At 38.9% G+C, this 12,516-nt stretch overlaps 1 protein-coding gene across 1 annotated transcript in view; it reads right to left on the reverse strand.

Annotated features, from left to right (window-relative positions):
* The window catches only part of MDN1 (midasin AAA ATPase 1), a 93,011-nt gene that overhangs the window by 46,140 nt on the left and 34,355 nt on the right, over positions 1 to 12,516 (reverse strand). The window contains exons 30-46 of the mRNA XM_058801271.1: positions 12,019 to 12,157; positions 11,809 to 11,939; positions 11,181 to 11,325; positions 9,923 to 10,052; positions 9,138 to 9,368; positions 8,213 to 8,410; positions 6,597 to 6,805; positions 5,936 to 6,058; positions 4,846 to 5,043; positions 4,650 to 4,757; positions 3,899 to 4,087; positions 3,032 to 3,121; positions 2,680 to 2,940; positions 2,268 to 2,538; positions 1,766 to 1,925; positions 1,368 to 1,484; positions 26 to 234 (exon numbers count right to left, since the gene is read on the reverse strand). Of these exons, the coding sequence (XP_058657254.1) occupies positions 26 to 234; positions 1,368 to 1,484; positions 1,766 to 1,925; positions 2,268 to 2,538; positions 2,680 to 2,940; positions 3,032 to 3,121; positions 3,899 to 4,087; positions 4,650 to 4,757; positions 4,846 to 5,043; positions 5,936 to 6,058; positions 6,597 to 6,805; positions 8,213 to 8,410; positions 9,138 to 9,368; positions 9,923 to 10,052; positions 11,181 to 11,325; positions 11,809 to 11,939; positions 12,019 to 12,157 (2,909 nt within the window). The remainder of the gene's footprint in view (positions 1 to 25; positions 235 to 1,367; positions 1,485 to 1,765; positions 1,926 to 2,267; positions 2,539 to 2,679; positions 2,941 to 3,031; positions 3,122 to 3,898; positions 4,088 to 4,649; positions 4,758 to 4,845; positions 5,044 to 5,935; positions 6,059 to 6,596; positions 6,806 to 8,212; positions 8,411 to 9,137; positions 9,369 to 9,922; positions 10,053 to 11,180; positions 11,326 to 11,808; positions 11,940 to 12,018; positions 12,158 to 12,516) is intronic.

Below are 12,516 nucleotides of genomic sequence, written 5' to 3' on the forward strand. Positions count from 1 at the left end.
AAGAATAGTGAACAGACATTTTTACCTGCTATTGCTTCCTTGGTTTCTGAATGCACAGCCAGAAGTGCATCACAGACACTGTCTCCAACTAAACCCAAACCATGCAGGAGTAATTTCAAATCCAGACTGTCCAATATATTTCCATCATTCTCCCCAGGAACGTAAATTTCAATCCCACGATTCCGCATGGCTCTGGATATTTCCCCATGAACTGGATCCATAGAAAGGAAGAGCCTGTTGGATATTAGAAAAGCATAACTCAAGTTGGAAGCAGCCTACAACAATCATCCATTTCAACTGCCTTAAATTCTTAAGATGTAACTTAGTTCCTTAAACTATCACTCTGGAACTACCAAATCTGCTTCTCCATAAAGTAACTTCACCTTCATAAAAATGGGAACACGGTATCTAAAAACCAGGGACAGCTACTGAATTTAAATGAGAAATCTGTATGAATAGTTATACTTTACAATTAGACACAGATATTCTGCATGACTTCTAACTTATTATCTGAATTATGTCTGTTTTATCATTTGCCCACTTACAAAGGAAAATTAGACTGTGCCTCCGAGCTATAAAGATTTTTAAAAGTCTTAGCAACAGCTTCAAATAAATCTGTGCTATTTAAAAACCAAAGTACCCAACATTCAAGTAGTTATTACTATCAATAGACATCTCTTAAAAGCAAGGAGGAAAAAGTACTTCTGAGATACAATGTAGTGGAAACAGGTTTCTGAAAAGTCAAGAATGTTTCCAAGTCAGAGGAACCAGAGGGTATCAGTCCCAATATCCTTGTCATGAATTTGTAGTAGGTAGGAACGATATAGAATCCTGTTACATTCTCCTTCCATCTTCCCCAGAGATTACTTCAGATCTGAGAGAACAGACTGTCTATTTGGGTGGTTTGTTGGGTTTTTTTTAAAGTCCTGTCACTGCAGGAAACTCAAATTTATATATGGGACGGAAAAAGCTGGGAAGAAAATTATTATGCCCATATACCAGCTTTCAAAACCAGCATATCTCAAGACTTCACCATCCTCAATGCATCCTCAATTTCATCACAGTGAAACAGGGAAGTGCTGGAGTCCTAAACTACAAATGCAAAATCAAGGCAGAGGCACACTGTTGTGCATTTTCTTGTGTAATAGTTCATGTTGCGACAGGGATATAAAGTAAAGCCTCTTAAGCTTTTATATGCTCACCACAGTGCAGTTTTCTTTCCTGCTAGAGAGTGTCACTGCAGTGCCTGGCAAGCTGAACAGCATTCAAAATATCAGAAGACTGGCTCACTAATAACATTTCTATACTAAACCTGCTATTTGATAAAGAGAAAAAAAAAAGGAGAAACACAAAGCAGAAATAAGTACCTGAAGTTTGGATGAGGAGCTATGGTAGGAATTGTGCCATCTATGACACCTCTCTCACTCATGGTCAGAACACCTCCTGGCTCAAGTAAAGCGTTCAAGCGGTCCAGCACAGAAGGGCTGTATTCAAAACAAATTCATGTGGTCATTAAAAGGTACCAATTTGATCCCTTTCTGATCTGAAATCAAAATGGTACCACAGTTCATTACTCTGTAAGGTAAAAGGAAAACAGTCAAGTGCTAAGCTGTCTGAGAAGGAAGATACTCTTCCAGAAAATCTAAGTTATTGCTTCTGTGTATCATCAAATGCAAAACATTCAGCTGTGAACCACTCAGTAAGAGGCAAAGTCAATCAGGGAAGTCAAAGGGCTCACTGAAGCAAAGCCACTAAAATCTCTTACTTGCAGAAATTAACATTGTCCATTAAGAGCCAGTCTCCAGATTGCAGGGCCTGAACCAACATCCCATCTACCCACTCAAAAGTGCCATGGCTGTTGCAGTTAGCAGCCTGGGCCTGCTGCAGCTTGAAACGCCGGAACTCTTCTACCAGGTGAGCAAACTCTGAAAGGAAATACATCTTACACTGAGACTTACATTAATGAAGTAGCTTCCAGCACCATTCAGGAAAAATAGTAGTTATTTTGTTAATGAACATATATTCTTCCTACTTTTTAGGGGAACATAAGAGCAGAGGCTTCAGCTCCTCAGAAGTTTCCCACAGGCAAAAGCCATGTGAACAGAAAAGGTTTGCAAGCACAAAGAAATACAAAAGAGATTGTACTCCCTAAAGAGGTACTTTTATGCATCCCTTCTCCCTCATTAGATGAAATTTGATGAGTATTGATGCCTTATTTTACACAATGATTAAAAAAAAGAAACAAGAAGGAAAGCCAATATACATACCTGCCTTTGTGTAAGAACTTATTTTGTTGTTTAGTCGCTGGATAAGTACAAGTATTCCCTCCAGTTTGCTCACTAATTCAGCTGTAACACTTCCACCTCCTTCCCCCAGAGATTTGGGTTTGCAATTCAGGATGAAATTGCTCCAAGCACGCAGCACGAGTTCAGCATCATCTGCACAGAGCTCTGCCAGGAGCAGACTGTCCCGTACGAGGGTGCTCACAGCACTCTCCACCTTTGCCAAGAGGCGCTGCCACGGCCTGTTGATATCAACCTGCACACAGGCCAGGAGAGAGTCAGCTCATGCAGAACACCGTGCTGCCAGGGCTCCATTTACAAACAGTAAGCTCACAGCAGACTGGCCACTATTAGGCAGGAAGGAGAAATTCTGCCATATTACCAAACCAGTATTTACCTGCTCAAATCCACCCAGGAGCTCAGTTGTATCCATTGCACTGTTCATCGCCATGATCTTCAGCCGATGGCCGGTGAGATGGGCCAACAGCTCCACCAGACTGGTTTTGCCAACAGCTGCTGGGCCCACCAGGATCACCATCCAGCTCATGTGCACACACTTCATTATAGACTCCAGGGACTGCAGTGAATGATGCAGGAGTGAGAGAGTTCTGCCAGAATGAGGAATATAGTTGCCACGAGAAAGAACTGAATAACCGATCTGAAAGGGACAACAGACAGGCAAATGGAGTTTAGCTGTGCAAGTTGTTTCCTTCCCTATCCCATCACAAAATCCCTTGTCAACAGTTTACCTGAACATTATATGGATTGATGTGAAACTCCCTGGTTCCTGTATACACACTGGCCTCCTGGCCAAAAATGTCTCTGTATACAGAAATAACCTAGAACAGTTAAAACAGCAGAAAGAGACTTATGAGTTCAAAGATTCACTTCTAAAGGTTTACACCTCAAGTATCTTTTCCTCTCAGCTCCACAGCTGTATGACAGTAACTTAACACTGTAAATTACAAGCTCATTTAACTCAAAGTGCAGCAAGCAATGTGAGTGTGAGATGCCCACAGCAACCATTTCATTAATCATGGTTTCCTGAGACTTGAAATACTGTAAGCAGTGTTTCTCTTTAACAAAGTAGTGGGATAGAATTTACTTCATAAATAAGTTCTTTCTTTGGTAACACAGAAAAATGTGACAATGTTACAGGCAGGGGACAGTAAAGCCATGACGAAATAGCCAGTCACATACAACCAGTAACTTCAGTTTCACAATCTGACTTTCCAGTTTAATACCACTTAAATCCTGTGAAATTAAACAAAAAGCACAGGATTTCTAACCAAGAGAGGGATAAGTAGGTAGCAAACATTATTTAATACAGAATCACACAAGAGTATGATGTGTTTTAATTTAAGTCCTTTGTTATTCTGCTTGCCTTTATTTACATCAGCTGTCTGCTTTTATACTAATTAAATTGATATTTCAAATGGCAAGGGGAGAAGGTATCTATAGCAAACCCCAAAACTCCAAACAAACCTATTTTTAATTTTAAGAGATAAGTGTCCATGAATGAATTGCAAGGAATCTTCAAAGTGGAGATTGAAACTTGGATTTCTATAAATATATCCTGAGCATCTGAAGAGAAAGGAAGGAGAACAATGGCTCACCTTTTCTTTGTCTTCTCTGGTTCTCATTCTTTCTCCATATACTAAAAACACATGCTGGCCTGGATCATAACATCCTGGTGACTGGTCAACAAGCATAAGCTGACACCAGCGGAAAAGATCACGTAAGTTGAACTCCCAGGGTCCTCCTTTCTGTCCCCACTTTTTTTCAGCCATTACTTCTTTTTCAATCTGAAAAAAATTGGTAGTAATTAAAAAAAAAAAATCATTTATTCCATCCACAAGCTGGTCTTCAAATATTTTTTTAATGCTGATTGAACTTCTGCCTTTGGCACTGCTGACAAGACAAAGACAACTGAAAGACCAGGCTGAATTTATTTTGCTGAAGATATGTTAGGAACTAAAGCTTGATTTAGTTTGTCTCTTACTGTTTCTCTTCACACAGAGCTCAATTTTGCCATTTACTGTTGCACTCTTAAATGAATATGCAGTAAGATGCTGACACAAGAGATTTTACCTGAGGTCACAGAATATTACTTTCTCCTGTGTATGAATGTTTCACCTTCTGTGAAAAACAGTGCCTCGTCAAATATCAACAAGGCATCTGATTGTCATGGTACAAGAAATCAGATTTAGTGGTGCTCTTTACTTTCCTCTGCATATATTTCCATCCCTCTTTTTTTACCCACACACTTCTCTATAAAAATGCTTGGAAATAAAACATTATACTTAATTTTTTTCTACTTACTGCATTCTGCCTACTTCTACAGAAAAGAAATTAAAATATGTTTACCTTGTTATTGAAAGCAACCATTTTAGCAATAATGGTTTTATCAATAGCAGGAAACAATGTATTCCCAATGAATTTCATATCTTCTGCTGACAGTGGATCAACATACACCTGTAAAATCAAGAGAATTCAGAGTGTTTTTATCAGAAACCTGCAAGACAGGATCATGATGTAGTTGAAACCAAACAAATAAGCTTGCCTGTGTAAATCTATTAAGAAAGGACTTGGGGAGACCCTTCCTTCCACCTCCTTGTCTGTATGGATTCTGGCATCCAAAAATCTTTGTCGTCTTGTGCTGTACATGAAAATTCATTCCCAGTTCTGGAACATAAATCTCAGCTCTGTGGTCAAAGCATGCATTAAGCCCCTCTAACACAGACTGAGAAGCCAGATTCAACTGAGGAAAGAAAGAAGGATACAATATTAAAGCTGCACAAAACATTTTTGCATAATCTCTAGTCTAATAGTCTGGGATATATAGAAGGCAAAATTCCATTTCATTCCTGTTCTAGAACTAACACAAATTATTACCACCAGCTAGACTGTTATTATACTGGAGCAACTAACACTTCCTTATGTTCACTTGTTATTTGTACTGTGGTTTTTTTCACTGTGATAACAAAACAATTCTCCATTGTAAAATCTGCATTTTCAAGACATTTTTTTCTAAATTTATGTTCATACATTTGTGGCACTCAGGGCATTTTATTTGTTTGTTTGTTTAAATTCAGGCAGTCTCTAGTGGGTGTTGGAAGTGACATTCTTCTCAATAGGGGGGAAAAAAGGAGGTTTACAAGGGGCTAAGGAACTGAAGATTTTGCACTCTGCAGTAATTAAGAGTGCATATTGCCAAAAAGGCAGATCTGTCACACACATGGTTGAAAGCACTTGCTACAGGGTACATGAACAATCCTGCAGTGGCAGGAAAGCTTATACTGGCAAGATGGAACTCTTCCCCATCTCAAATCCATAACCAACACAGTATATTAGTCCCAGAAAAACACCTTTTATTTCAGTGAAATTGCATCCATAAAGAACAGTTGTACCAAAACTTCTGTTGACACTCTTCCCTAAAACCTTTCAAATGCAAATCAAACCTATCCTTGGTCTTCTGCAATCATTTAAGTTGGGATTCAATCCTTGTTCTCTTGTCTCAAAACAGTCTAGTCACCACCTGCCTTCATGAAGGGAGGTCATCAGCACTCGTAGGTATTTATTCCACAAGGCAAATCAACCAAATTTGCTCTTCTAGAACATTCCATTTTATTTGTCCCCAAACCTGAACTTACCTCATCTAACACAATCCAGTGTCCAGCCTTTAATGCTGCTAAGAGTGGTCCATCACGCCAGGCAAATTCTCCTCCCTTCCCACCTTCAACAGGCAAGTCTGTCCCAAATAAGTCTGTCACATCCTTTGGGAGAAAAGAACAGAATGGGGAAATTGAAGAATTACAGAATTTAACACAAGTTCATAAACATTATTTGTTAACTTCACTAAACATTTTCTCCCTTTCCTTTTAATACCTACACTTTAGATCTAATTAATAATTTTCAGCAATTGCAAAAAATGCTGAAAGCTTTTTCATTATAGAACCCCAGTGATAAGGTACAATATTTAACAACAAAAATTTAAATTGCAACAAAAAAGCTAAAAAGCCTTAAAGCTAGTTTCGAGTAATGTTGCAGAAACCAAGAAAAACACGGTAGACAAAGAAAAGCATGGCTTCACCTAAAAAGAACAGAAATATCTGGGAATTGGCACTCAATCACAGAAGCTTACTGCTCTGTCTCCTTCCCCCTCCCATTCAGTTCTGAGACCACTAAGACCAAGAAGGAAAAACTGACATTTCAGACACAGTGTCAAAGTTAAAGAGAACGGCACTTTAAAAGTTACACAAAGCTTCTACCCTGCCATAAACACCAAGTAAGGAAGGTAATATTTTATTCTACCGTTTGCTCAGACAGGTTGATTCGAACAAGACAGTTCCCTGAGGCTTTTGCCAAGGCAGCCACCAGGCTGGTCTTGCCCACTCCTGGTGAGCCCTCCAACAGAATAGGTTTGTTAAGCTGTAGGGCTCTTAACAGCCTTTGTGCATTCACTGCTGTAGTCCCAGCATTTAAAGCATAATCTGTCATGTTGTTCCTCTGGAGAACAGGGCCTAAAATAAAGTAAAGATAAATCAGAAAACAATTAAACAATTAAAGAATGTTTATGCTGGAGGTGCTGATAGTATGCCTCTGAATGAGCTCACTCTGTCTGTAAATTTATCTCAGTGCAGCAAGCAATGGAGATCCAGCTTGTATGTCATTCTTGGAGACGTGGCACATAGATTTTATTTGATCCACAGCTACATCTCAGCCCATCTCCACATATTTAAAGTGAATTTTGCAAAAAAGCACATAGACATATGATTTATTTTGCCATGAAACCTCAGTATCTCCTCGTTCATGACTTAAAGTAGAGATCTATCCCTGAACAAACATAAATGTATTCTTGCATTTCATTCACGTGAATCTAAAACTCAGAAGCAGCTCTTGAAAAATTGACACTGAGGGATACAATCCAGTCATGCTCCCACTGCCACTTCTGTGAAGGAACATCCCCTTAGTTAAAACTTTGCTTCTCCTTTATTGTTATTATGGCATACAGTGGGGAGAGAGCACAGAGCTTGTCTGCTGAATTCCAGCCAGTACAGCTCCTTGGACATCACTGCCCCAAATGTGTAATACAGCATTTCTCATGTATAGAAGATATTGATCACCAGTGCATCCTACACAAACTGATACCTGTTTAGTAGGAAAGGGATCCAAAGAGATTCCTTTTGTGAACTAATCAGCAAAGGGGAGCTAAGCTATTTACAAAAAAGCTTTACTTTGTACAATTTTATGCATGACTAACACAATCCACGAATGCCAGGAAGTCCAAATGTGAACAATTAGTACAGCATTAGGAACACACAGGTCCATATGCTAAAAAATAACCAGCTGAGTTAGAAAGCTCAGAGTCATCACTTTTTAGTCTTGTTGTGGTATTTTAAGGGCAAGCAGCAGTGTTTTGTTAGTTCCATTTGCATTCTTTTGTCCCATGAGGAACTGAAATGCAAAAATTAATGATTTTGTCAAAATAGCAGGAAATCTTTGAGAGCCTAGAGCAAGGCATGGCATTAACCTCCATTCTTTTTAGCTTTGTCCTGCTTTCCACACTTGGAACATGGGCCAGGACGAGCTGCAGCTTTAGTTAGTGGAAGTTAACAGGCCTTTTGAGCATGCAAAAGTGACAGAAAATCACAACTCAAAATTTGAAAAAAAGCTTTGTTACACCAGAAAAGTCTATGAAAATTAGGCCACTAAGAAGTAATGAAAAAAGAGAATGAACAGATGTGTCTTAATAAAAGTGACTGAGTTGTAATCTACACACTTGGAGGCAGAAAAGGGATTTTTCTAAAGCTTAAGAACTAATAAATTGTTCTATGATGGTTCAGGTATCCTACTTAGATCTAGTGAATAACAAAACTACTGAAAATACAAATCACAGAATAAATGTCCACCCACTCCCAGTCTCTTGCCTCTTGGAATAAAAAATGGGTGAATTCCCATAAAGTTGTCCATCCATACAAACTCTTTTTGCTTTGTTCTGTCATAAATCTTCAGTTCATTCTTCTGACAATCAGTCAGCTCAAAGAATTGACTCATTTTCTCATGTAAGAATGTCAGGCATTTCTCACGAGCTAATAAAGCTGTATCAGCTGAGCAGGATGTTGTACCTGTAATCAGGAAAGTAAAGTGTGCTTCAAAACATGAACTAGGCACATTCATGTCATGACAAGAAACTCATCCCTTCCTGTGCATGCAGGTTTATATTTTATTTTAATGTTTTCAGTGCTTCCAGTACTATTTACCATGGACAGATGGTTCTGTGAGCCCAGAACTAAGGACACCATATTTCCAACCCCCTTTCTTCTACTGTCACAATCACCCTGATATCTTGCCATAGGCCCCCCCCAGGCTTTCTTTTCTGGCATTTCTTGTGCTTTCCACTTTTCCTCCTCTCCCTTATCTACTATTTATCAGCTGGGCCAGCAGCCAAACACAAAGATGCATTCTCAGCTATGTGCACAGTACAGGCCAGCACAGACAGATGCTGACATGTGCAGTGGGGGAGAGCATGAGAGCATAATATGTGCTCAGGTACTGTGACAGCTCAGTAAAACCACATCAACTCAATAAAAACCACAGGTTTTCTTAATATGCGTGCTAGCCTTTGTAATATTATTAATCCCTGTAATTTACTTCAGCTTGTTCTATTACTTAAACTCTTGCTGAAACACAGAAAAGGCACATGATGTACAGAAGGTTGTCAAATGGAAGTGAAAATGTCTCCTGGAAGAGTCCCATGCTGCCCCAAAGCATTTTGTTTGCATTAGACTAAAAATATTAATACAAATACAGTGTTTCATATTTTCTGCTAACAAATGAGCACTGAAGACTTACCTGACCCTATTCCATCAATATACACCAAACATGCAGCGTGGATAAAAGACATCCATGGGGAAATGTTACTGTGGCTGCATCCCTTGGCAGAACTTGACTCATTCTCTGCCATGACATTCATAAAATTAACCCAGGCCAAGATGTCTCTCACGCTGAGAATACACTGGCGACCAAACTCTTGATTAGTCAGCCATTCAACAAAGTCCATCATGAGTTCTGCTATGTCTGCCCCTAAAAAAAAATTAAAAACAAAAAAACCACCAAATAAATTTGAGTTATCATTTTTTCTGGTCCCATCTGCTACACTGTTTTAAAAACATCTTTAAGGCAGGTACAGCTGCATGAGCAATGTAGATGGGTACTCTTTATCCTAGAAACAGAATAAGAGAAGAGAAAGCTCCTGCCTGAGCTCTGGTTACAGTTCCTTTTAAATTCAGGTAACAAGACAGCATCACATGACTAGCACTAACAGTGAAGCTGCTGGCAGAAAGTGAAGTGCCAGTTCTTTCAACACTCTATATTAAAACCAAGCTGGGACACTGAAGGGCTGGGGATAGTTCAACTACCTGGATGGTGAAGTAAACACAGCCTTGAATTTACTTCTGGCTAGACATATACCATACACAGAGAAGGAAGAACAAAGTCCAGAATATAGCATACTGTCCTCAGGGAGAAATGTAGCAGAAAAAGGGTGACAGTGGTGTACATCCTGTGGAAAGGCTGTCAGCCTCCAAACTCCTTACTTCCTGAGCAATATTTGAGTATCAACACACAGAAATACCTACCCTTGTGCTTTACTGCACCCAGAGACAATCCTGGATGAAGATTGTGTTTTACAATCTGTATCAAATCCTCACGGTCATTGCTCTGCGGACACCAAATTTCTGTAAATCTGTTGCGCAGCGCAGGGGAAAGCTGCAAACAAGCAGAGTGACAGAGCAATTAAATTAAAGATTCATTACAACATCTTCCCTAAAGGTCAGTTAACAACAGCCTTGTAGTCACTGTAATTGTAAACAATAAATAAAATGAACAAGATAGATATTTCCTTCTAATTTTGACAGAGACACTTTGTAAGAAAATCTTTCAAAGAAGAAGGATTTTTAAGACTTCTAGTAGTGGCATCAATGCAGGAAATGGGTGATATATAAAGTTCAAAAGAATATGGGAAGAAACTGAGGTGGTTTGCAATCACCAAAGCTCCATTTCATTTCAGGACACCATGTATCAAACAATGGCTCTGTATTCTCCCTTTGCTTACAGAGGCAAACCACAACATGGAAATTTGCCTTCAATTACAGCTTGTTTCTTTAATTCCTCTCTTCCTTGGCTGAATTTGTCAAACAAAAATTACTAGCAAAAATGCAATCTAGAAATAAATCCTACTTAAACACATGGCTTCAATGAGTGGTTCTCTACTTCAGAAACCACTTTAAATGGAGTACCCATCTTCTTTTGAGTAAAAGAGCTTCTGGTCCTTTTTCATCAACCTAGCTTCCAACACTGCTTAAAAGTTGTAGGTTTTTTTATTTTACAGGTTTTGTTTTTTTAAACATGTTTAAAATTACTTAATTCTCAACTTCAGAAACAATTTTTTCATTTAATGAAAAAGCTCTTTTGGGATGTGATGTTTATTATTCACTAAGAAACACAAGATGGCCATCACTTTCTGAACAGCATCAAGGAGAAAAATCTGATATGCAACTTTGTACTACCCCAGAGACCTGGATTTACTTGCTTCACAAGTCACAGCTCCTGTACTTGAATATTCTATGTATCAAGCCTAACTCGAGTATTTAGAGGCCTGAAGCTTCTTTTGACATTTTGCTGAGTATTCGTTTATAATGCCAAAGTGATAGCCCACAGAAGTGGCAGAAAACAGATTCACCCCAATCCTCCTTTAGAGTGATGAAGCAGATGCCAACTAGAAAGCACTGGATGCCAGAACTGGCATGATGCATTTTTGTATTGTACCTCCAACCAGTTAATGGTCAGTAATGACCAGAAGATGCATGCTGTACTTCCAGATGTTTTGGCATTTACCTCTTTTTTCCCAAAGTCACCTCCTGGGTTCATGGTCGCAAGGATCCGGAATTTCTTTCCTGCAACTAACAGTTCTACTTCATTTTCCTCATCATCTTGGCCACCTTTTTCAGCAAGTACCAATGTCTTTTCAGCTTCAAGAACACTAGAGAGAAGGTAAAAAAAAAATTGCTTAAATTTTGCTCCACACTTCAAAAGATCACTTAAAAATGAAACTCATATTAATTGGCCTGGATAAACTTTCCTTTACCCAATATAATGGGTAACAGAAAAGACTAAAATGAGGGATACTGCTGCAAATAGATAATGAAGTTGAATTTATATTTTAGTTGTTCTGGGGGTTTTCTTTACACACACACAAAAGAGGGGGAAAACCAGATTTTGTTTTTGGGATTTGACAAGATATTCATAATTTCAAAAGCTCTCTGGCAGGCTGAAAGCATTAATACTGCAAATGGTAAACCAGAGTTTTTACTTTCTAGTTTTATTTGTACCATTGTCCTTTTCAGCGAGAGAGCAGCTCACCTAAGCCAGGAAACAAAAGTGCCTAAAAGAAGTCAGATTTACCCCACTCATGTTTGGATAATGAACACTGAGGATGCTTAGTACTACCACATTTCAGACATACCTGTTAAGTCGCTCTAGTACAGAATCATCAGCTAAAGAAATCTCATCAAGGAGGAAAAAACCCTCCTCCTTCATTGCTAAAACAAGAGGACCATCACACCACTCAAAGAGTCTAGAGCCTTCAGATTCCTCCTAAGAAAAGGAAAAAAAGTGAGAAATGGTAACTGCTCCTTTTTACTTCCATGGTGACACCACCCAAGGTATTACAAACCTGCTCCTTGGCCCTCTGCCGGACTGGTCTCAGCCCTCCCAGGAAGTCTGATGTCTCCATGTGCAGGTGGCAGTTCATTGAGTACAGCTTCTGATCTGCTAATGCTGCAAAGATCTGACAAATGGTGGTTTTACCACACCTGCAACCAAGTAATTTGATTTAAAAGGATGAACTAAAAAAAAGAAGCAAACCAAGCAATCAGCTCACTCTGGACAGGATTCATACTTTCATTGAAGAGCTATGAGGCAAAGGCCCAGCACGCAAATTTTCTTCTGCTCCCTTTCATTGAAAGAAATGTATGCAAAGTGAAGCCATTTTTGGCACAACTGTTGCTGATTTGCACAAGAGACCTTTTAAAATTAAATTAAACTAAAATCAATTAAATTTAAATCAATAGCTGTATTGATGGATTTCTGCATGTTCTAAGTCAAATTTATTTCAGCTTGCCCTTCCAGATACTCAACCAGCCTATCATTTCACTGAACTGGAAATGCTACA

The sequence above is a fragment of the Ammospiza caudacuta genome, chromosome 3, assembly GCF_027887145.1.
Source record: "Ammospiza caudacuta isolate bAmmCau1 chromosome 3, bAmmCau1.pri, whole genome shotgun sequence".
NCBI classification, from domain to species: domain Eukaryota; kingdom Metazoa; phylum Chordata; class Aves; order Passeriformes; family Passerellidae; genus Ammospiza; species Ammospiza caudacuta.